Source organism: Myxine glutinosa, chromosome 4, assembly GCF_964187855.1.
Source record: "Myxine glutinosa chromosome 4, kmMyxGlut1.1, whole genome shotgun sequence".
Taxonomy (NCBI): Eukaryota; Metazoa; Chordata; class Myxini; order Myxiniformes; family Myxinidae; genus Myxine; species Myxine glutinosa.
In genome coordinates, this window is record NC_136264.1 from 207,527,085 (window position 1) to 207,553,100 (window position 26,016).

At 47.1% G+C, this 26,016-nt stretch overlaps 1 protein-coding gene across 1 annotated transcript in view; it reads right to left on the reverse strand.

The window, feature by feature from the left end:
* Positions 1–19,186: 19,186 nt before the first annotated feature.
* The window catches only part of LOC137425671 (tubulin alpha-1 chain), a 23,405-nt gene continuing 16,575 nt past the window's right edge, over positions 19,187–26,016 (reverse strand). The window contains exons 3-6 of the mRNA XM_068114317.2: positions 25,527–25,675; positions 21,263–21,415; positions 20,118–20,645; positions 19,187–19,592 (exon numbers count right to left, since the gene is read on the reverse strand). Coding sequence (XP_067970418.1) covers positions 19,296–19,592; positions 20,118–20,645; positions 21,263–21,415; positions 25,527–25,675 — 1,127 coding nt within the window. The 3' untranslated portion in view covers positions 19,187–19,295. The remainder of the gene's footprint in view (positions 19,593–20,117; positions 20,646–21,262; positions 21,416–25,526; positions 25,676–26,016) is intronic.

The following is a 26,016-nucleotide window of genomic DNA, read 5'->3' on the forward strand; positions in this document are numbered from 1 at the left end:
CCACTTCGTGTCCGAGTTACGCACGGGGTAACTGAGCGAGTTCTGACTGAGTTGCTTTTTGAATATCCGCAAACCTCTCGTCAGAGATAGATAGAAAGTCCAACATTGAAATATGCTCCAAGTATTCAGTCCCGAACGAGTATCTGGCAGGTAGGCTCTAGAAAAGGTGTCTGGAAGCTGCATATCCTCCCCTCTTCTGTACCAATGTTGAGATCATAACATTGCAATCGTGCGGATAGCAATGGCTTCCTGGCGATCATTTCCAGAGGCTTATGGTCATTGCAGACGGTGACCGTTTTCCCAAATATATAACAGTGAAACTTGTTGCAAGCATGGACTATAGATAGCATCTCCTTCTCTATTTGTGCATACCGTCTCCATCTCTGTGAGAGTCCTGGAACTGTATGCAATGGGTCGGTTGTCCTTGTCCTAGATGAGAACTGCACCAAGTCCACTTCGGCATCACAGTGGATCTCGACTGGTTTGTTGACATTGTAGTATGATGCAAGAACAGACGGATGACAGCAAAGTTCCTTCAGTCTCTCAAATGCTCTCGCTTGAGCCGGTTGCCATTGATATTCAACGTCCAATTTCAGCAGCTCTCGGAGTGGAACTAACTCGTCACTCAACCTAGGGATGAACTTTGACAGATACGCGATAAATCCGACAAACCGTCCGTCTCACAGCTTCTTTATTGGTCGGAATAGGCATACTGTGAACTGCCTCTACTTTGGCCGGATCGAGAGATAATCCATCAGCAGACAGTACATGTCCTGTGACCGGCGGATTTTACACTTCTGCAGATTCAACTTGAGATTGTAATTTGTTACTCTCTCGATGACCTTTTTCAGGATTCGATCATGCAAGTCCACGTCTGGACCAGCCACAAGAATGCCATCCATGATTGTGAATGCTCCATCAATGCCTTCAATCATCTGGTCCATAGTCCTCTGAAAAATTTTGAGGTGCACATTTCAATCCAAAGGGAAGACGAAGCCACCTATATCTACAAAACGGTGTGATGATTCCTCGTCCAGTTTGATTTGTAGGAATCCTGACTTTGCATCAAGCACTGAGAACACCTTGGCATGAGGTATACTTGCAACGACCTCCTCAACAGTGTGCAGGGGATGGTGCTCCCTCTTGATGACCTCGTTCAGATCAGACGGATCAAGACAGATTCTCAGTTTGTCATTTCTAAGAGAAACCACCATTGAGCTGACCCATTCAGTTGGTTCATTAACTTTGGCAATGTATTCATCGGATTCCATCTCCTCCAGTCCAACTTGTTGTGCACCTCCTCTTCCATATCCTTCCTCACCTTATCCACAGCTCTCCTTGCTGCTCTCTTCTTCTGCCCTTACAGGTGCAGCAACCCCGCATCTGGCTGCCTCCCTCTATTTTTTATCTTCTCTAACTCTATCCTCTTCCAAATCTCATTCACCATCTTTCACCAACTCAGGTATACAGACTCGCATTCTAATTGTAGAAAATACACAACACAAAAACAGGCATTTTAAGGCCATTTTACCTGCTAGAGAGAGGATCCTTGCCGAGATCCTTGCGGTCCCCATGACAATCTTCTCCCTATTGCCCTATTTTCTGCATCTCCCCTTCTTAACCCCCTTGCCCGCATTTCTTCATCAACCATCTTTAGCCAAGTCTTTCTCGGTCTTCCCCATCCTCCACTACCTTCTGCATTCATTTCCATCACTCTTCTTAACCAGTCACTTTCATCCTTCCTCAACACATGACCAAACCATCTCAACCTGTTTTTCTTCGCAGAATCCATCACAGGCTCTATTCCCATCATCTTTCGCAATTCATCATTTGTCTTCCTCTCTCTCAACGATACTCCACACATCCACTGAACCATTCACATTTCCACCCTACCCAGCCTTCGTTGCTGCTCTACGTTCATTACCCATGTCTCGCTCCCATAAATCATAACACTTCTCACACATGCAGCATACACCTTTCCCTTCAGCTTCAACGACACTCCCCTCTTCATCAGCACGCCACTCAGTTCCCGAAACTTCTTCCATGCACATCTCACTCCAGCAACCGTTGCCGAGTCTGATCCACCTTCTCCATTCAGCATGTCTCCTCGGGAGCAAAATGTTTTCACACCTTTCAGCTTCACGTCGTCTCCAAGATCCAACTCAACATTTCCTCCATCTGCAGCTCCCTCTGTGCACACCTTACATTTGAATGTAGCTGCCACACTGGTTAATGACCCTGTCAGACCACTACATTTTTGATGAACCCACTCAGTGTACATTGAATGGAGTTTACTCCGACACCCTTCCTGCACACAGCACATGGCCACTTCCTAGTTCTTTCCACCTCACCACATGCTTTACAACCTGCCATCTCTTCCACCTCACCACATGCTTCACCACCGCCTCCATCCTTTCCTTCCACTTGTTCATCTTCTCCTTCAGTCCATCCATACTCTCCGCAATAAACACCAGATCATCTGCATACAACTCCGACGGTAAACCCTCCTTTACGTTCCGAGCCAGCACCTCCATCACAGCTTCAAATAGTAGTGGACTTAGTACTGACCCCTGATGCACTCCCACCTTCACCTCAAACTCACCACTATACCCATCCTTTGTCATTACAGCTGTGCGTGCTTTCTCATACATTGCCATCACTACTCTGATCAACCATTCCTCCACTCCTAACTTCCTCAATGCCCATGTCACTACTTCGCATGGAACCCTATCGAATGCTTTCTCCAGATCAACAAATGCATGAAACAACTTCTTCCTCTTCTCCGTTTACTTCTCCTCCAACTGCCTTACAATAAAAAGCACATCTGTCGTTCCTCTTCCTGGCATAGAACAAGCTGGCACAAACACACAAACAAGCATAATACATACTATTTGATGAAACACACCCGTTTCTGCATGAGAATAGCGACTTGCAACCAAAAACACTTGCACTTTTGTGCCAAAACTGCTTCTATTTGGAAAACAAGATTGGTTTAGCACGAAAAAGTTTTCTTGCCAAATATGTGCTATTTTGCTGGAAACAAGCATAATACACACTATTTGATGAAAAACATACGTTCCTGCATGAGAATAGCGACTTGTAACCAAAAAAACGTGCACTTTTGTGTCAAAAAAGAAGAGATCTCGCGAGATCTTTGTCGCCGACGGCACTGTTTTTCGAAGCTGTCCACGCTCTCACGCTTTCGAAGTTAAGTAATTGTTCACAATTGTATTTTTGTCGAAACTGTATTTATCTTTTGGTGTGTGTACCTATAGTGTGTCCCGAGGAAGATTATATGATTGGTGTTAATCTTTCATATCTTTCATGCCTTAAGGCTTTTTTTCTCTCAGTGGTCGTTTGTGGTCCATTTCCTTTCTTTCTCAGTTTTTCCCAGTCTTTTCATCCCATACTTCCTTGTTTAAAATCTTAACAAAAAAAAAAAACATTTCCTTCTTTGTTCTTATTCGTTTATTCGTTGTTCTTATTCGTTAGTTCGTTCTTCGACCACATGTTTCACCCCCATTTCCCCAGATAGTTTTCACTGTTCAATTTTAAAATGTTTAAACTTTCCCCTGAAGTACTGTATTCTGTCGTATATTATAACACCTTTTTCTTCTTCTTCTTTAAAAGGGTGCTTTCGACTTGCTCACCAAATCTATTCATTCCAAAAAAAAATTCCATCTCTTACAGTTCCTCTTTCATACATTCCCTAAACTCACCTGCACTCCATCCCCCCTTCAGCGTCCTAAAACGTATCTCTGACTCGAAGGTCACAAGAAACTCATTTTGTAATAAATGTTCATTTCCCATTAATCGTACACTTTCTAAAATTCAATCTCACCCCTCCCCTCCAAATCTTCCCCATCATCCATCCCTTTCAAATCTCCCACCTTGCCCCTCCCCTCCAAATCTTCCCCAACACCCATCCCTTTCAAATCTCCCCCCTTGCCCCTTCCCTCCTAAACTCCCCCCTAACCCCTACCCTCATAAACTTCCCCCTCGCCCCTCCCCTTTAAATCTCCCCACCCTAATTTCTTCTCCATTTCCCCCCTCTCACCCCTCCTCCTCCTCAAAGCATCCTCCGTTCTTCTTCCCCCTTCCAACTCTCACCTCCATCTCCCCCAACATTCTGCCTCACTCTGCCCCCCCTCCCCCCTCAAATAGCACCTCACTGTGCCTTACCCAATCACCATCAAACCTTTTGTCTGCCCCATCCTTCCCTTTCTCCTAGCTATGCTGAAATCTCTGACACACTGTCAACAGCTCTCCCTACCTCTTCTTCCTCTTCCACATCCTACCCTACACCTCCCTCCCCCCCTGTTCTGAATCCGATTCTCCCCCTTCCTCTTCATTAACGGTATGGACCTCAAACATCCGGGGCCTTCGCTCAAACTTGACTGATCTCTCCATACAGGTTGCTTCTGACAAACCAGACTTCATCTGCTTAACAGAAACTTTCCTCCTTCATGATGTCTCTGATTTCTTAATATCTCTCCCGGGTTACTCCCTCCTCCGGTATGATAGACCTGAGCCTCGTCCTGGAGCTGGGGTTGCTATCTTTATCAAAAACTCTCTTCCTCACTCGCCCTGCACTGCCCTCTCTCCACCTCAGCCCCAGGAATACCTCTGGCTACGGCTTCCCCTTCGCTCCCACCTTTTGTTCATATGTGTGTTGTATCATCCACCAAACAGTGATGACTCCATCTACATCTCGCTGTCTGATAATATGGACCAACTTATATCGACCCATCCCAACTCACTCTTCCTCATATGTGGTGATTTCAATTGTCACCACGCCAGTTGGCTGGGTGTGGGTACCTCTCTCACCAGCCATGGCTCCTCAGAAAAGGACTTCTGCGACTCACTGGGACTGACACAAGCTGTGAATTTCCCAACTCGGCTCTCAGGTAACGGAGCATCTTCTCTTCTAGACTTGGTTATGACTATCTTCCCTGCAAATGTCTGCTGCTCTTCTTCTGCTCCAATCGGAACATCTGATCATGTGCTTGTTAAAGTGGACATCTCTCTGACCATTCTCAGAGAGCCTCCTCAGCATCGATCAGTCTGGCATTTCACTCAGGCCAACTGGCACGGTCTTCAAGCGCCATCAATAATCTGGACTGGTCTCCCGTCTCTACTGCCTCTGACATCAATTCTTCCTGGGAATTCTTCCAAAGTAAATTGCTCTCTCTCATGCACAGATTTATCCCATCTCATCTTCAGTTGTCATACCCTTCCTCCCATCCATGGTACATGGAATCTTGTGGTGAGGCTGTTGCCAAGAAACAACTTGCCTTCGCCTCCTGGAAAGCAAATCCAACTGAAGGAAATCTCATTTCCTTTCACAAAGCCCGAAACAAGTGCGTGTCCACCCTCAGGAGAGCCAGGAAACAATATCTCTCCATTCTCAAGACCGAACTCTCAAATCTGTCTCGTTCCTCCAAATCCTGGTGGCATCTGGTCAAATCTGTTTCTGGTGTTTGTTCCCCCTCCATCCCCTCCCTTACCTCAAACGGCTACACAGCTGACTCCGCACATGAAAAAGCTGAATGCCTCAACTCTGTGTTTGCCTCTAAATCTTGTGTCCCAAACCCATCCCTCTCTGTACCCACCGTACCCAGTCTTACCCAGCTGCTCCTGGACTCTGTGTCCTTTCCTCCTGACAAGGTGGAAAAGTTTCTGTCAACCCTCGACTCTGATTCTGCAACTGGACCTGACGGCATAAGCCCATGGGTCCTAAAATCCTGTTCTTCCGCTCTTTCACTCCCTCTCTCTGTTCTCTTCACCCTATCTTTTGGTCAAGATCATCTGCCATCAGCTTGGAAATCAGCCAACATCACCGCTTTACACAAAAAGGTGCAAAAACAGATCCTTGCAACTACAGACCAATCAGCCTCCTCCCAATTATAAGCAAAGTCATGGAATCCATCATTGCTTCGGATATGAAATCTTTCCTCTTCTGCAATGGCTTGATCTCTGATCATCAAGTTGCTTTCAGACCAGGTCACTCTACTCTGGACATGCTGCTTCTGCTGTGTCAACAATGGATGGAGGTCCTCAATGCCAAACAGGAAAGTAGAGCTGTCTTCCTTGACATATCACGTGCCTTCGATACGGTCTGGCACCCAGCTCTGCTCACCAAACTCTCCTCCTATGGTATCCATGGAAATCTCCAGGCATGGCTGGCGTACTTCCTCTCTAGTCGTAGTCAACGTGTGGCCCTGAATGGGTTTCTCTCATCTCCCCTTCCTGTTCAGGCTGGAGTTCTCCAAGGCAGTGTTCTGGGCCCTGTGCTTTTTCTGGTCTTCGTCAATGATCTCTCTGACTCTCTTGAAAATCCTCTCTATCTCTTTGCTGATGACTCCACTCTCTGCCGCTCTATTCCTCATCCCTCAGATTGGCAGTCTGCAGCCTCCTCACTCTCTGCAGGCTTGGACAAAATCACAGACTGGGCAAACAAGTGGAACATGTCTTTCAATCCTGACAAATCTCACACTCTTACTATGTCTCTCCGAAAAGACCGACTGGACAACCCTCCCATCCACTTTCTGAATAATCCTCTCCAAGAAGTTCTGTCACTCAAGCTTTTGGGTCTCACCATCTACCATGATCTATCCTGGGAAAACCACATTTCAAATCTGGCCTCCAAAGCCAGTCGCCGACTGGGCATCCTCCGTCGTGCGAAGTCCTTCCTTGGCACACCTGAGCTCCTCACCACATACAAGGCTTTCATCCGCAGCTCAATGGAATACTGCTCTCCCCTCTGGGCTGGTGCTCCTTCCTCACACCTAGCTCGTCTTCATGCTGTGGAAACCAAAGCTTTCAGAATCATTGGAATCTCCCGCGATGAAGCTAACTCTGAGGGCCTTTCACTTACTCACCGCAGGCAGGTTGGTGGCCTTTCTGTCTTCTACCGACTTCTCTCCGGCCTTGCTCCCACAGCTCTCTCTGTGCTCTGTCCCCCAAATATTCATACAGGTCGCACAAGATCTGCCTGCAACCCTCTTATGGTTAAACTGCCAAAATCAAGGCTCTCTGCTCACCTTCACTCCTTCATTCCTCTTTTCTCCTGCCTCTGGAACATACTCCCTCACTCTCTTCAATTCCACTCCTCCATCCAGGTCTTTAAAACAGCTGTTCACCACCATCTCTTATCTTCCCCCACCCAAAACCTTGATCTTTTCTACCCCCGCTAATTTCACCCCAGATCCACTTTTTTGAAATACCAACTTCTTTCCTGAAAGTCCTTGCAGTGTCCTTGTGTTTTATATAATTCTCCCACCACCCAGCCCCAGTCCCACGCCACCTCCCCCCAAGCCCTCTCCCTCCCACAGATCTCTCGATGTCCCTGCTCTCAAATGTTGTGTTTGTGTGCTTCCCCTTCTCTCCCCATCTTGTCTACTGCTCCCCTTATTATATACGTTGTGTGTCTGTTTGATTTTTTTGTGTGATAAATGTTAGCTCTTTCACGAGCCTCGATTCTGTATACAAAAATAATAATAATAATAATAAAACCTTCAGATAAAGAGGCGCCCGCAGGCGTTGATCCGGCACAACCTTCAGGTGCACAGATTGCACCTGAAACTCTACAACACACGAAAAGCCACCCCGCCACCAGCCCTCCTTCAAAGCGCTCTGTCACTCTGTCGCTCTGTGAATCAACTTCCTGGTCCCTACCTTGCCCGCAGCCATTTACAGGCTTTATACCCATGGGCGAAACCACTTGTTGTAACTCGGGGGGGGGGGGGGGGGCAAACCACTTGTTGTAACTCGGGGGGGGGGGCAAACCACTTGTTCTGACTCGGGGAAGGGTGAAGCAAGAAGAAAAGACATGTCACAGACCGTAACACCTCGTGTTGGGGTTGCTGTGTTTATCAATAAATATCTTGCTCATCCTGCTGTTGTTCCTGGTGAGACTCATGTCGTGGAATTTAAATAATTAAATACATTGAATGTTAATAATCCAATGTCCTCACAAAATCAAAAGATTTCTACAGAGTTTATTACCCGGAGGATTTCACCTGTTGCAGTAGAGATATACATCGGAAAAAAACGTCATGACTACACACCAAATACACCAACATACACAGTATATATAGCCTTTCAAACACTCTTTGTACACCTTATAAGAAATAAGTGGATATTGTTAGGGTCTGTGACCTTTCTTTTCTTCTTCCTAACCACCCCCCCCCCCTTCCCTTTGAGTTAAACCAAATGGTTTGGCCCACGACTATAAAGCCTATGATTGGCTGTGGGGCAGGGAGCTACCAGGAGAGATTGGCCATTTTGGAGGAAAGCTCATGGCGGATTCCCTTTTCGTGTGTTTGTAGAGTTTCCAACTGCAATCTCTCCACCTGAAGGTTGTGCCTGACCCACCGCTGCGTCCATATCTGTACCTGAAGGTTGACTTTGATTAAACTCTTGCTACTGCTGGGCCTGCATTGGGACCTACTATTGTGGGGCCTGCATTGAATGCATTGCTTATTTCGAACTCTCGCTGCAGCTCCTCCAGGTAATACTGGAGGATACAGTACCGCTCACATCCGCATCATCTGGGTCTCTCCTCTTCGGGCATCTTCAGAACCAACCGGACTGTAGGTCCTCCCTTGGGACTGACTACACAAGCAGCACCCTCTAGCCCTGGCTGCCTACTCCTTCCCTCTCGTACTGGCCTAATATGGTTTTTCCCTCTCTTCTTCCTTCTTTATTCCCTTTTACTTTATGTGTCGGAATAGATTTTGAGTGTGATAACCTATAAATGAAGCCGGTGTGATTGAATGCTTGGCTTGGTGTGCCTCAGGCCGTAACAATATATTGTTGCGGATCTCAGTGCCGGCCTTTTCCCCTTACCAAGGGGGGATTCGTCCCCTTGTCTTTGACTAGCCGACGGGACCCGGGACCGATGACGTCCTTCCCGGACAGCGCGAAGTAGGGTCGTAGGACTAATCACTATTACCTAATTACTCGCGCTGACCGGAAACGAGGAAATAAGCCCCGCCCAAATCATGGGTGTTGGTGGAAACGCCGAGCGGTAGCGAACCCATGACCCGAGCCATTATCAATGACTAAATCCGATCCAAGCGGTTCGTAATCGTGCCACGCTTACCCAATGGGGGAAATCACTGAAACGGTCGAATTTGGAAGAAAGGAATAACACGATTTATTTACACTTTGTACAATAATAAGAAGAAGAATACACAGTGCAGTCTTAACCTATCCCAAGACAAACGGGCCCGTTCACACACAGACACTCACACGGGGATTGCAGATGAACAGGTCAGCACGTCCAGGAATGGCGTCCGGGCAGCTCTTCCTCCAGTCCCCAACTCGCACCGCGAGGAAGATGGATAAAGACGGCAGGAGCTCTCCACGTGTCGTTTTCGCGCACGGGATTATTACAGGGCGAACGGTAGGGCTGGCTTTGGCGGTTACACTTGCGGCTGCGGCCGCGTACGTAATAAGCGAACAGTTCAATATGCGCTTCTCAATCAAGGCCTCAAACTGTCGTGTGCACGCCGGTCCTCTCAATGCTCCAACAAGGGCTTGGCTTAAGTCCTCCCAATACAGTTCTCTTGCAATGCGCGATTCCTCTCAGTCAATGAGTCCTCGTATCAGCCAGTTCGCTCAGTCCTCTCAGTCCTCATAAGGGCAGTCCTCTTGCAAGAGACCTTTTCCAGCCCGTCCTGTTCAAGGGCTTTGTGCGCTGGCTTATATAGCCTTGCCCAGCGAACCCTCTGGAACTTACTAGACGCTCTTTACCACGCCCTATCATGCCATGCCCTCTCAGCCCTGGTTGGCTGTTGCTCTTACCGTCACCGCCTCTGACGTGCTCCTCGACTCGGCCACACCCCGACCCCGTGCTCCTCCCGCTTTCCAGGCCTACCTCGTGTCATTTGACTAGTTCAAGCGAACTAAGGGCAGCGAACGCTGCTGGCAGCGAAAGCGCCACACACGGAGGGATCAGCCAAAATGGGGCGCGGGATTAAGTTTGGCCATAGGTGTAATTGGAGGGTGGCCGCAAAATGAAAAGGACCTAAGCTCATTTCTTTACACAACGCAGATATCACTAGGGAAATGGCCTACTCTTACACATACTATGACATAACTAATTCTAATGGGCCTGCGTGTTGCTTGTGGACTAACTATGGGGGGGGGCAAACCTTTAACCTTTAATGATGTTATATGTACAATCTCAAAACCTCAACAATATCTTTACTCATTATTTGCTTATCACCCGTATTAATTTTACAAGCACGTCTGTAATTGATTCATCTTTTAACATTATTGTTTCACACGATTTAACCATTTTGCGAGTTAACCGGAAAGGGTTATCATGTTGTCATGTTCCAACTTCAAACTTCCATGCCATTAAATAAGGATGTCCTTATGTAATCTATTACTAATAAATGATTACAAGTATTTATTTCCCAATTTGTCATCGAAGACTTGTCTATAATAAATCCCTTACCACTCAGACGCATAACTGGGTAATTTTTGACCCGACATGCTTTTTGTTTTGCTCGAACTTTGTTATAAAAACATTTATATGCATGATCTTCCATATATGCTCCAAATAAAGGTTAATACATATTAGTGTTTTTTTAGTTTTTTTTTGCCTTTCAGGATTATGTTTCATCAAAACTTTCACGTTCATCCAGGAGTGGGTACTTTTTGACCCGGGCTAAAAATGATTGTTTTATCACTATAACAATACATTTTTTACACATGACCTTTCATATATGCTGACAATAAAGGGTAATAAATATTCTTTTGTGTGTTTTTTTTTTTCGCGATCGCTGCAAAATAGCACTTGACTGCGCAACTTTGCATCCCAGCTTGGGTCTCTTCATAGGAGATAAATAATTACCACCGAGTGAGGCATCAATTATTTGCCTGCTCTCTTCGTTTCAGCTCTCAATAATTCATACCCTCATTTTCATACCTCAATGAATGATTCTTTTTCGGAATGCGCCTCAGATATCCAACATGCTGCAGGTACAAGTACTTTCGACTTCTGCAGAAGTTCAGAAGTCCTGCACTAGTGAAGAAAGTCAGGACAGTGAGTCTAGTGAATACACGGAACCTGAAACCGGCCGCAAGCACGACGGCATATGCAAATCTCGTCATGGCATGTGCTGTAGAGCGATTCACCGCTTCAAAGAAAAACTCTGAGCCATAACATTATGACGAGACATCCAGGTCCTGTCCCAACAAAACACACAATGTCGCCCAAGGATGCCGGCACCATATTTATTGCAAGCAATATGGTCCAAGAAATTGCCACATGTACAAACCAAGAAATTGCCACGTGTACAAACCAAGAAATTGCCACGTGTACAAACCAAGAAATTGCCACGTGTACAAACCACGAAATTGCCACGTGTACAAACCAAGCAATCGCAAGGGCCTCAGTAAAAACCAAATTGGCTCCAAGTGAATTCTCGGAAAATGGGCATCAGGCTTTTTTTTGGCCTGAACTTGCTGGCCGGCTATGAGAGGAGTTGGGACGCTGCCATAAGGGAACTGTACAGCGAGCACTTGTGTAACCCTAAATACCACGGGAACGATGTCAGTTTCTTGCTTCAAAGACATCGGGCGCAATTTGCGCTTTCATAAGCATACAAGACCCACCCCCCTTCAGTCGGACAGAATGGCGGCCTTCTGGAACATTTGGGACCTGCTCCTCAAAAACTGTAAGGAGACCTTCGTTCCATTTGTGTGTATAACATTTGAAGAACAACTCATACCGTTTAGAGGGCGTTTCTTCTTTGTTCAGTACATGCCGAGCAAGCCATGTAAATATGGGCTAAACGATTTCTGGCCTTGTGACTCCAAGACAGCTTATGCTCTGGATGGAATTTCATGCACAGGGACACAGCCTGGTCAACCGGTGCAGAAGAATGTGGCACACAATATCATCACGACATTGTGCGCTGATTTTAGGGGTACAGGAAGAAATGCGATGATGGACAATTTTTCCACGAGTGTACCACTGCCTGAGGAACTGCTCACCAAAGGACTCACACTTGTCGGCACACACAGAGAAAAAACCCCAAAAACCTCACATCCCACCGGTGATGGCAGCCAATAAGCAATGACACCGGTACAGTAGTTTATTTGCATTCAAGGACAACATCACCATGATCAGCTATGTGGCAAAACAAAGAAAAGCCGTAATTCTTCTCAGCACGTTACACCACGACAATGCCATTGATGAAGACGAGAGAACAAAAAAAGAAACCTGAAATTATCCAGTATTACAACAGAACAAAAGCCGGTGTGCACACGAGGGATCAGATGGTCCGCACATACTCGTGTAAACGGAAAGGCAGGAGGTGACCTGTGGTGTTGTGACATCACGTCATGGATATAGCTTGCCTCAATGCATACATCCTGTTTACATTACGACACCCACATTATTTACCGAATGTGACCCACAAACGCCGCTTGTTCATGAAACACTATTTGATGCCGGTGGCACAATTACCACTTCCCTCTTACACATTTTCCAAAGGCACTCTTGCTTCAAGATATGCTTTTGGGATTTTCATGATCAGAAGTTGCATTGATCACATCTTCATTTAGGTTATTACATCATACCTTTTCTTGTGTACATTGTCAAGGCTCATGGAAGAGCTAGTACGTTGAATAGAGAGAAAGAGAAAGAGAAAGATTTGTCAGGATTGAATGACATATTCCAAGTGTTTGACGAGGTTGTGATTTTGTCAAGGTCTGACGAGAGGGGAGTCTGTCTGGAAGAGGCTGCAGTCTGTCTGGAAGCGGCTGCAGTCTGTCTGGAAGAGGCTGCAGTCTGTCTGGAAGAGGCTGCAGTCTGTCTGGAAGAGGCTGCAGTCTGTCTGGAAGAGGCTGCAGTCTGTCTGGAAGAGGCTGCAGTCTGTCTGGAAGACGAGGGATGAGCGATGTCACGGCAAAGGTTGGAGTTAAAAGCAAATAGATAAAGGGGCTTTTCCAGAGATTACGAATAGGATGGGGGCCTAGAACACTGAATTGGGGCACTCCAGCCTTGACATGGAGATGAGATGAAAGTATTCTGTTGAGAGCCACATGGCTACGAGTAGAGGAAGTGGAGTTGGCATTGAGTGGAGGAAACGTGACCCAAGAGTGGAGTTGGCATTTAGTGTAGGAAACGTGAACCAAGAGTGGAGTTGGCATTTAGTGGAGGAAACGTGACTCGAGTGGAGTTGGCATTGAGTGGAGGAAACGTGATCCAAGAGTGTAGTTGGCATTTAGTGGAGGAAAGGTGACCCAAGAGTGGAGTTGGCATTTAGTGGAGGAAACGTGACCCAAGAGTGGAGTTGGCATTGAGTGGAGGAAACGGGACCCAAGAGTGTAGTTGGCATTGAGTGGAGGAAAGGTGACCCAAGAGTGTAGTTGGCATTTAGTGGAGGAAAGGTGACCCAAGAGTGTAGTTGGCATTTAGTGGAGGAAACGTGACCCAAGAGTGGTTGGCATTTAGTGGAGGAAACGTGACCCAAGAGTGTAGTTGGCATTTAGTGGAGGAAACGTGACCCAAGAGTGGAGTTGGCATTGAGTGGAGGAAACGTGACCCAAGAGTGGAGTTGGCATTGAGTGGAGGAAACGTGACCCAAGAGTGGAGTTGGCATTGAGTGGAGGAAACGTGACCCAAGAGTGGAGTTGGCATTGAGTGGAGGAAACGTGACCCAAGAGTGGAGTTGTTTTTTAGTGGAGGAAACATGACCCAAGAGTGGAGTTGGCATTGGATTCCATAAGCAGAGAGTTTGGCGAGTGAGGCAGGATGCCAGACTGTATCGAAAGCACAAAATATGGCGAGAGACGGCCCTGATGTCATGCCCAACATTGAGCGCCTCCATCCATTGATGGGTGAGTAGAAGCAGCATGTCCATGGGGGGAGCATTGAGAGGGTGGGGTGAGGAGGTGTGCAAAAGGGAGAATTTCAGTGAGAAAGGAGAATTTTGATCTCATTTGGTATGAGTGAGCCTTGCACATAATCAGCGATAATTCTTCGGTAATGACAATATTTTACCTACCAGGAACTAATCACCTCCTCCATGAAGGTGGACCGAGTTTGTTTTCTCCCCTGTCTATTTGCTATGTAATGGCGAGGTGCACCGTGCCAAGGAATGAATCGAGTCATCTTTGTTTTTACGGTGTCTTTGTTCTCAGGTGATATGCCTTACCTACCTGATGATTCATTTGGGCATGGATGTTGTGCCTTGTTCAACTCCCATCCCCTCCCAGATCCACTGAACACTTCAAGGCATTGACGTTCATCCTCAGGTTGAACAGCAGGACGTCGAAGCCACCACAAGGAAGCTCATTGGAAGCTGAGAAGAGTGCAGCTCACTGACTGCCCGCTTACCTGTCATCACCTGCATCATGCCTTCCCTCGAAGTGTGGGAAACGAAGAGGATCCGGCGTTCGGCGAGGTTAAATTAACTGGCAGATTTTGTCCTGTCAGACACCTCTCCAAAGTAGATTATATATTTTCCCCCCTTCTGGAAAGGTTGTAACGAGCCGGGATGCTCTGGAAGAGGAAGATGTGATGGGGAGGAGTTGTGATGGGGAGTACGGTTGTGGAAGGAAACGAGATGCTGATAGCTTAGGCGGTGTATAATTGTCATACGTGATGTGTAAGTGTCCCACGTATTAAATGCCGGTTCAGTTGTGGGAAACACGAGCACCTTTATTATTTTCACCATTTTACACACCATTCCCCAAAGCTGCTCGATGCCATGTTCAGATGGGCCGGAAGTTCCTGAAATTGGAGGCTCCGCCATCATGGCTAAGAAAGACAACGTCGCTTTATTTTAGGAAAGACGCAATGAATTGAATGTTTTGCATTCTAAATGGTTACTTTTGTGAACTCCTGATGAAAAGTACATTGTTATGAATCATATCGGGGGGCCATGACTATCGGACCCTTTGTAAGGGAAGTGACGTATGGGGGAGTAGTCGAGGGAGGTTTTGGCACGAAGACAAGACCGACCACCAATTTTCCTGTCTCTCCTGTGAAGCAACCTGCAAATTTTCACCATGGGAGCGCCTCCTCCTGTATCATTTTGAATGATAATTATGACGTCATAGGTCACGTGGCACGGGCGCCATCTTGGAAAAACCGAAAAACTTTTCACCTCTATCTCCGAAACCACTCCATTGAAAAAAATTAAATACTCATACTCAGGGAACATAATTATATTCATGACTAGCAGAAGTACCCGGCCTTGCCGGGTGGGGAAGGGGAGGGGGGAAGGAAGGGGAGGGGGAGGGGAGAAGGAAGGGGGGGAGGGGGAAGGGGAACGGGGGGAAGGGGAACGGGGGGGAGAAGGAAGGGGAACGGGGGGGGAGAAGGAAGGGGAACGGGGGGGAGAAGGAAGGGGAACGGGGGGAAGGGGAACGGGGGGGAGGGGGAAGGGGAACGGGGGGGAGGGGGAAGGGGAACGGGGGGGAGGGGGAAGGGGAACGGGGGGGAGGGGGAAGGGGAACGGGGGGGAGGGGGAAGGGGAACGGGGGGGAGGGGGGAGGGGGGGAGGGGGAAGGGGAACGGGGGGGAGGGGGAAGGGGGGGAGGGGGAAGGGGAACGGGGGGGAGGGGGGAGGGGAACGGGGGGGAGGGGGAAGGGGAGGGGGAACGGGGGGGAGGGGGAAGGGGGGAGGGGGAAGGGGAACGGGGGGGAGGGGGAAGGGGAACGGGGGGGGAGGGGGAAGGGGAACGGGGGGGGGAGGGGGAAGGGGAACGGGGGGGAGGGGGAAGGGGAGGGGGAACGGGGGGGAGGGGGTAGGGGAACGGGGGGAGGGGGTAGGGGAACGGGGGGAGGGGGTAGGGGAACGGGGGGAGGGGGAAGGGGAACGGGGGGGGGGAAGGGGAACGGGGGGAGGGGGAAGGGGAACGGGGGGAGGGGGAAGGGGAACGGAGGAGAGGGGGGAGGGGAGGGGAGAGGGGGGGAGGGGAGGAGAGGGGGGGAGGGGAGGAGAGGGGGGGGAGGGGAGGAGAGGGGGGGGAGGGGAGGAGAGGGAGGGGAGGAGAGGGGGGGAGGGGAGGAGAGGGGGGGGAGGGGAGGTGAGGGGGGGAGGGGAGGAGAGGGGGGGGAGGGGAGGAGAGGGGGGGAGGGGAGGAGAGGGGGGGGAGAGGGGGTAGGGGGGAGGGGAGGGGGGAGGGGAGGAGAGGGGGGAGGGGAGGAGAGGGGGGGAGGGGAGAAGAGGGGGGGAGTGGAGAAGAGGGGGGGAGGGGAGAAGAGGGGGGAGGGGGAGAAGAGGGGGGAGGGGGAGAAGAGGGGGAGGGATGGGAGGGGAAGAGGGGTGGGAGGGGGAGGGTGGGAGGGGGAGAGGGGTGGGGGGGGAGGGGGAGGATGGGAGGGGGGGAGGTGGGAGGTGGGAGGGGGGAGGGGGGAGGGGGAAGGGGAGGGGGAGGGGGGCGGGGGGAGGGGAGGGAGTGGAGGGGGAGGGGAGTGGAGGGGGAGGGGGAAAACGGAGGGGAGGGGGAAAAGGGAGGGGAGGGGGAAAAGGGAGGGGAGGGGGAAAAGGGAGGGGGAGGGGGAAAAGGGAGGGGGAGGGGAGAAGGGGAGGGGGTAGGGGGGAGGGGAGGATGGAGGGGGGAGGGGGAAGGGGAGAGCCAGTCAACAATGACGTTGCAGTTCTCATGGTCGGAGAGCAGCACAACAATCGCGACATCGTCCTGCATCTTCGCAACAGCACGAAGCGGATTTTGGAGACTCACCGATCCTGTGACGCCCTCCAGTACCGGGCGGGGGAAGGGAGACCGGGGAAGGGAGACCCGTGCATTCCCAACCCGTACATTCGCCCTCTCGACTCAAGCTCACTCGGACAAAAGCATCGCACAAATTACACCGTGAAGGCCCAATGGCTATGTCTATGCCACAAATCAAGTACGTGAGCGAGTCGGGCGCACTGAATTGAAAATATATAGAACGCTCATACTCCGTGAAAAGTGAAGCCGCCGTGTCGCCATCTTGGTTAGCACGACTCGACCAACTCGCTTCGCGGATCTCGTTTGTTTTGAACATGTCCCAGATTTTAAAAGCCAGACAACTGTTAAAATGCCGTTTTGTGCGGCAATAAACTGCTCCAATCGGTTACGGAAGGGTTGTGGAAAGACGTTTCACAGCTGTTTCAAAGACATTTAATTCATATCGCACAAAATCGACACAAAACACGATCACATAAAAGGTGAAAAAACGCAATCGCTTTTCGCTCTGAATTACGTGCAAATGCGTGACGGAAATCACCATCGCCCAGCATCGAGTGCCAACCAAGATGGCGCCCGGTAGCTGCATCTCCACCTATGTGGTGTGAATGGCAATGGTCATTCGATATATTTTCAGTTCAGTGGTCTGGCGGCGGGGATGGAACATCACGTGATCGCTCTGAGCGAATCAGTCTGGCGGCGGGGATGGAACATCACGTGATCGCTCTGAGCGAATCAGCGAGCTGCTCTGGCACCGGCTGAGATTCCGTGCATAATGTTCTTCGCTGAAATGCGCTGAGGTAAATATGAATAAAAAAATATGGATCTCGTCAAATATTTTGAGGTAGGCCATGTTCGTCCCAGGCTCAATGGCAATGTCTATGCCAAATATCAAGCACGTGAGCCTCTCCGTTTAGGAGTCTATCGGTATCACACACACACACACACACACACACACACACACACACACACACACACACACACACACACACACACACACACACACACACACACACACACACACACACACACTTATATATATATAGATGTCATCAGTTCATTATGACATCATAATTAGACAAGTATAACGCTTGATCCGATCAGTTTGAAATTTGCTGTACATGATCTACAGTCGACACAAACATTGTATGGGAGAATTAAATTAATGACGTCATCGGTCACGTGGTTCGGCAGCTATATTCGATTGAACATAAACCCATGTAATCAATAAACCACACAAACTACAAACATCTTGGCGAGGGTCTGCAACCTGCGATTGGTGTCTTGTTTTATCTGACACCTTTAGCCAAAAGTGCTGGTCATATTTAAATCCAACTGTTATCAGCACCTGTTTCACACCGTGCCACCACTGTACGTGCCATCACACCGTGCCACCATTTTAGCTCACCTGGAACGAAGTTCAGGGGAGCTTATGCGATGGTGCGTTGTCCGTCCGTCTGTAAACACCTGAAAGTTCTTCTCCAAAACCGCTGATGGGATTGTGACCAAATTTGGCACAAATGATATTCGTTGTGTTGTGACTAAAGTTCGTTCACAGCATTATAAAAAAAAAAAAAAAAAAAAAAAAAAAAAAAAAAACGGGATCCAAGGTGGTCTACCGGGTTCAAATTGGGTCCAGGTTTGACCCCCCAAAATAGGAATTTGCTATTTCCTCTGAAACTACACAGTATTTCGATGAAACATCACAACCTTCACCACCCATGCTGCATCAAAGATTGTTCACGGCACTAAGAAAATCGAAGTATGGGGGGGGGGGGGGTGGGGAGGCAAGGGGGGTCAAATTGGGTCCAGGTTTGACCCCCCAAAATAGGAATTTGCTATTTCCCCTAAAACCACACACTATTTCGATGAAACTTTATCACAACCTTCACCACCCATGCTGCAAAGATTGTTCACGGCACTAAGAAAATCGAAGTCTTGGGAGGGGGGTGGGGGTGGGGAAGAGGGGTCAAATTGGGTCCAGGTTTTACACCCCATAATAGGTATTTGCTTGTTTTTCTGAAACTACACACACACACTTTTGATGAAACTTGACCACAACCTTCACCACCCGTGATGTATCAAAGTTTGTTCCCGGCATAAAAAAAATCTGCCCCTTTTGGAATCTACGGTCTGAGGAGGTACACACTGGGTGGGTGGAGTGGGGGGGGGGGGGGGAGGGGGAGTCGCTCCCCAAAATAGGTATTTTTACTTTTGTTTGTTGGTTTAAAGTCTTATGATTATGTTCGTACGATTCTACATGCTGCCCTGTCTTCTAGGAAGTATTGAAATTGGTTTAAACTACCTTTAGTCAGTGCAGTATACCGTTTATTATACCAGGTGAGCGCCGGGTGTATTGCCCCTATGTTTGTTTATCTCATCACTGTTCACCTTTTCTATTTCAAAAATGGTGTTTTAAAATATTTTGTGAAGTATGACCCAGAAAGAAAACACGAACAATTCAAAGGACCAAAACAGCAGAAAGGGTAAATCAAATGGCCTTTGTTGGATGACATGGTAAGATGGCACATACTTTGTAAGATGACGGAGGATATGAACAGAGCCATGGCACGTACATATTGTAATCACATTCAATATTCCTCATCTTCTTCCTCGATCCCATCCGTGGAGTCGATCCCGACCTCCTCGTAGTCCTTCTCCAAGGCAGCGAGATCCTCGCGAGCCTCGGAGAATTCTCCCTCCTCCATACCCTCACCCACGTACCAGTGCACGAAGGCACGTTTGGCGTACATGAGGTCGAACTTGTGGTCGAGACGAGCCCAAGCCTCGGCAATGGCCGTCGTGTTGCTGAGCATGCAGACCGCACGCTGCACCTTTGCCAGGTCTCCATCCGGAACAGCAGTAGGGGGTTGATAATTTATGCCAACCTGCAGGGGGCAAACATTACTGATAAAATAAACCCTGAAAGGTTCCTTCCAGTAGGAAAGCACAGCAATGCCAATTGCAATTTTTTAATGTATGAAAACAAAGTGTTTATGTTTAGCCAAAGTACGAGGCAACATGAAATAACCAGTCATGTTATTTGCAGTCACTGAAAGATCACGGTTACCAAGGCAGACTTGGACCTAAGCAAAGCGTGTTACGATAATGTCGGCAAGGATTCCACGATTGTTCTTTTTTTTTTTTTTTTTGGATACAGAGTCAAGGCTCATGTAAGAACTAACAAACTACACACGAGAACAGGCACAGACCCATAAAACATACAATGAAGGGAGCGGGAGACAAGAGGGGGAGAGAGAGGGAAACATACAAGCACAACAACAGTAGGGATGTCGGTAGATCTGTGGGCGAGAGAGGGCTGGGGGGGGGGGGGGGGGGAGGGATGGAAGGGGTACACGGTATAAAACAAATTGACAACTAGGAATTTCAGGAAAGAAGTTGGAGCTATTCACCTTGAAGCCGGTGGGACACCAGTCCACAAACTGGATGGTCCGCTTGGTTTTGATGGTAGAAATAGCCGCGTTCACATCCTTGGGCACGACGTCTCCTCGGTACAGCATGCAGCACGCCATGTACTTCCCGTGGCGTGGGTCGCACTTCACCATCTGGTTGGCGGGCTCAAAACACGCGTTCGTGATCTCGGCCACCGACAGCTGCTCGTGGTACGCTTTGACCACGGAGACGATGGGCGCGTACGTTACCAGTGGGAAATGTATCCGTGGATAAGGAACCAGGTTCGTTTGGAATTCCGTCAGGTCCACGTTGAGTGCACCGTCGAAACGCAGAGAGGCCGTGATGGACGAAACGATCTGTCCGATGAGTCTGTTCAAGTTGGTGTACGTGGGCCGCTCGATATCCAGGTTACGCCGGCATATGTCGAATATAGCTTCGTTATCCACCATGAATGCACAATCGGTGTGTTCGAGGGTCGTGTGTGTCGTCAAGATGGAGTTGTAGGGTTCCACCACTGCAGTCGATACCTACAGGGCGGAGCACCATAAAAAAAAGTTGTTGAATCGTACTGCCCTTACATCTTCCTACCGGAAGTATGAAATGTTAACAATACAATGGAAAAAGACTTCATACACATCCCTTAACATGTCATTATTCACACCATGTTTGGGAAACTACGAGTGGCCATTAATGGTTTTTTGTAACACACATGTTCCTTTACTGCAGGAAGAGGCCATAACACGCATGAAAACCTGCACTATGGTTGCCAACATATATGGTTGTTCGTCGATGCTCTAACCTCTTTAAATGCTGAACGTCAAACAAGTAAGCAGCACGTATCATTCTGAAATTCTATTGTACGACTAGGCCGTGGTTCGGACTGCGGACCTCAGACTCAGAGCAGACACTCCAACCATTACACCACCGAGTCTGGTAAACAGCAAAGCTGCACAGAATGTGTAGCATTATTTATTTGTCAAATACTTGTGGTACGCGCGGTTATAATTATTATTCAACAGTCAACCAGTTATGATAATCACGATGAAATAACCACAGGAATTCCTCACATCGATCTAACATGTAATATTTTGTTATTCATAATTTTGTGACGATCTCTTTCCACCAACCCTTTTATGATCATTACCTGAGGTGCAGGATAGATTGAGAATTCCAGCTTGGATTTCTTTCCGTAATCCACCGAGAGTCGTTCCATGAGCAATGACGTAAAGCCTGAGCCCGTACCTCCTCCAAATGAATGAAAGATGAGGAAGCCTTGTAGGCCGGCACATTGCTCGGCCTTAGGGATACCAGGTGACAACATTCCGAGCAAGAGAGGGAGAGGGAGAGTGGGATTGGGCCGTAAATATCAGGGAGTCATAAAGACAAACCACGCATGGTACTATCCTATTTACATCAATTACTGGCAAATTACATACATGGCCTACTCTGGTCATTAGGGTGGTCCATAATTTTTTTATTTTTTTTTTAATGTCATGTTCTCACCCGCCAGAACTGTTCCAATACCGAAGAAAACACTGCTGGTTAAATAAAAATGAAATTCAATAATATCTATGGGTAGCTCATGGTCATCAAAGTTTCCCAATATGGTGTTACACTAACGTCTTACATTACCGGGGTATTCAGGGTATTCATAACTGCATTGCAGGGTATTCATAACAACTTAAAATTCCTGCCAAAGTATGCGTCAATCAGAAACTGTTTCAGTGTCCATGGTAATGTAAGACGTTAGTGTAAGACCATATGGGGAAACTTTGATGACCATGAGCTACCCATAAATATTATTGAATTTCATTTTTATTTCACCAGCAGTGTTTTTTTTAGGTATTGGAACAGTTCTGGCGGGTGAGACCATGCCATGTCAAAAAAAATAAATTGTGGACCACCCTACTGGTCATACATGCTCGCCCGCCCTAAACAATTGTCAGCTGAACGCTCACTTTCATCCATCTATGGAACCGACTGTGTCTATTGTCCTGTGTTCCTCACTCCAATCTTTCAAAGGTGCTGCTAATTGTCACCTCGTTATTTGTACCATACCCACGTCTGCCCTTGCTGACCCCTCTCCCCTCTACCACTCATGCGCAACGTGTTTTACCTGTTAGTGTTTGATCCGCCGCCAGTCTATGAAGATGCTGCCCTCTGTCATTTTGCTTTCAATATCGATTTCTTCTTCTACCACCACCACCACCACCACCACCACAATTAATCACACATTCGTCTGGGGTGGTTTGAAGTAAGGTTTGCGCATGGGTTTTCCCTTTCACACCCCTATATCCCAATCATCCTCTCTCTTACCACCTCCTTCCACTTCAAATCTGTTGTACCTCATCTGGTCCTGCCAACTGCATCCATAAATCAAAAGCTTACCTGAGCACGTACCCAAACCAACACAGATCCACTTCCTGTGCCTTATTTGCTAATGTCCCTTACTCCTACCCATCCTCATGCCTCTTCCTTTCCCTCAGATCTTCAATAGCTCTCAGCATTCCTCATCTTCATCCTCTGCTCTCCTCTTCTCTTCTCTTCTCTTCTCTTCCTCAAGGCCCAAACCTCTGCTCCAAAGGTACTAAGATATTACAGCTAAAAGAGAACTTGTGGCTTCAGTTGCACTCTGTGAAAGACAGAGAACTGCTCACTCCTTTAATCGTCCACTTGGCATCCAATATTAGTCAGGACCGTTCGTCTCCACGATCACCCGATACTACCAATATCAAACGTTTATTACACCGTTTATTAATCTTCCTCTCTGCTTCTTGTTCCCCAATTCACTCACTCTCTATCGACTCATTTCCCAATATAATAATCCTTTCACTAGATTTATTTACCTGCACTACCCAGGATCCACCGTCTAATCGAATCATTCGTCGAAACAAAGATTTAAAAAAACAAGAAATCATGCAGCTCACAAATGTTCACAACTAGCAGGTAAAATGAGTCGGCCTTCAAACACACTTATCAATAAAAACGATATAGTTAGCTGCTAATTCGTTACCAACTACGAATGAAAGCTTAAGAAATATATGAATACACCACACCTGACAGAATCATAACAAATACTAACGAGAACGGCAATCTTCGGCGTCGCCCGATATGCCTCTGCCCACATTATCACATCATTATACATACTTGTACCAAGCTTGATTTAAATCCCTTCAGCTGTTCTCAAGCATCACATTTTCAGCTGGCATGACCTCTGACCCTTGACCCCAAAATCTAATTAGGTCAACTTTACATGATTACACATTTGTATCAAGTTTGGTCAAAATCCAATCGCTGGTTCACAACTTATTATGGTAAACAAATTTGTACCTAACATGACCTCTGACCTCTGACCTAAAATCTAATCAATTCATCTTGGCATCATTATACATACTTGTACCATGTTTGACTTCTTTCCCTTCAACTGTTCTTAAGTTATCATGGCAACAAAAACCTATTATGGATGGACGGACGGACAACCCAAAAACATAATGCCTCCTGCGACTTCATCGGCGGAGGCACAATAACAATATCAACTTGCCGCACCTGGGAACAGAAGCGATGAATCCACCAATGGACTTTTCCAAAATCTCACAAGGAAGTCCACAAAGCTCGGAGTTACCAGCGGGTCTCCCATTTAGATAACTGGGATTGGACCTGCTTAGCTTTCTATATCGGATGGAATTCGGTATATTCAGAGTGGTTGTCATTGGCCAATTTAATTAATTTAATGCAATTATTTTAATGTATACAATTTAATGCCATCCAATTAACATCGGTTTTTCGAAACACCATTCAAGTAAAAGTAAGTGAATCTGTAGAAGCACTAACATGGGAAAATTATTTGTTAATCAAATGACGAGGATTAATTGTGTTTCAATGTGCCAACTGTGGATTTTCTTCTTCTTCTTTCATAGTTTAGGATTCCTTTTTTAAAATTTGATTACTATATATTTTGTAGTTTTCTTTACATGACAGTAATTAATCAAAAATAAAAATATATTAGAAATAAATAAATGAAATGAAGCAGACTTTCTGCAAAATGACAAAAGTCCATTTTAGTTGCAATTTGTGAATATAATCTTCAAATAGCAAAAGGAATGAATGAATATGAATGAATGATCGTTTTAAGGCCATTTTCCCCCGCTAGAGCAGGGGTTAGCCTTGCGGGCCCCATGACAATCATGGTTCCCTGTTTGAGGCAATGTTTTTTTTATGGCCGGATGCCCTTCCTGGCGCTAACCCTTAATCGCCTCTTACGATGCGCAGGGATACGGTGTACCTATTCTAAATCGGGGTACACACCGTGATCATTCATCCCAGCAAGCTGGTACTCAATTTGCCGACCTCGGAAGGATGACAGGCCGAGTCAACCACCCTGGTGTTAATTCAGCGATCCACCGGGATTCGAACTCAGGATCCTAGGATCCCAAGCCGGCACCCTTGCCAACGCCAGGCTTAAATAGCAAAAGGAATATTTAATCTTATTCATACAAAGTATGAACAACAGAGATCATATAACATCTTAACCCACACAGTGTTCCAGTATATAATTAAATTTAAATAAAATTAAGATTTTACTCAAGGTTGTAGAAAGAAAAAAAAAATCCAGAAGTTTACCGCCGTTGATGCAGCGTCTTTTACAGCACCTCTTTTAATACATTACATTAGTTATTCGTGCCTGTTGTTTGTGTCCTTTAAGACATCCTTAAACACGACGTTTCCTGTTTGGAATGATTTTCAATTTTGATTCACTGCCAGACAGGTAGACAGTTATATATATATATATATATATATATATATATATATATATATATATATATATATATAAAACCTCTACGCATGTGTGGTTGGGACGAATTCAGAGCCAGAGTTTGGTAAAACTGCAGGTTCGTTTTCCAACTCATGTTCCGATTTGTGTTCGAAATATAACATTCATTTCAAGTGAAGTTGTTCCTCGATCATAGACCGACGTTTGTTGACAGACAGATGTGCACGAATTGCTTCACCTTGCTTTTCGCTTTGCATACGCGTGGTGACAATAGTGTGTGAAGTTCAGCATAAGCGTACAACTTAACACTATACCCAGTAACTGTCCATGCCATACAATCCATCTCACAGCGTCACCCCATTGAAAAATGGCAGGCCTTGTGAACCTTTACTACATTCATGCATCAGAGGAAACAATAAATAAATAAGAAAACTGCTCAAACTTTATTCAAAATCTATTTAACCGTCTTATACCGACTTGTCTTGAGAAAGAAAAAATTTCTGCATTTCAAGAAAATGAAATCTACTTGTAATATCCCTGAGATGAAATGTAAAGTCGAGCTTAATCCATCGACAGCCTGAGAATAATAGCTTTGGCATTATTGTTGTTGTTGTTGTAAATGTAGTTTGTCACTGACCAGCTTACGTAGGCGATCCAGCACCATGTCTACAATCTCTTTTCCGACGGTGTAGTGTCCACGAGCATAGTTATTGGCTGCGTCCTCCTTGCCTGTAATCAGCTGCTCCGGATGGAAGAGTCGACGGTAAGGGCCTGTCCGCACCTCGTCTGCATGCGTACACAGCAGCAGTTAACAAGGACGCCACACATCTGGTTAGGACTTGCATTGAATGTACACATTACACACTCACTCGCACCATGCCAAATCTCCTGGTGTGCAAGGTTTCCTCAAGTACAAGGAAATAGGTTTAGCCGATGTGGCCTCCGACAATCCTCATCTCCCTGAGGTTACCTCGTGCAGTCGGGTCTTAAGCACTGAAGATCTATGGCATCTCCATTTATGGAGTCCATGGCCTGGTGTGCCCACTTCCATCATACATACTCGGAGTAGATGGAGAAAATGCTTCTTTGACCAGACTTCACTCACTGGGCTTCACCGACATCTTAGT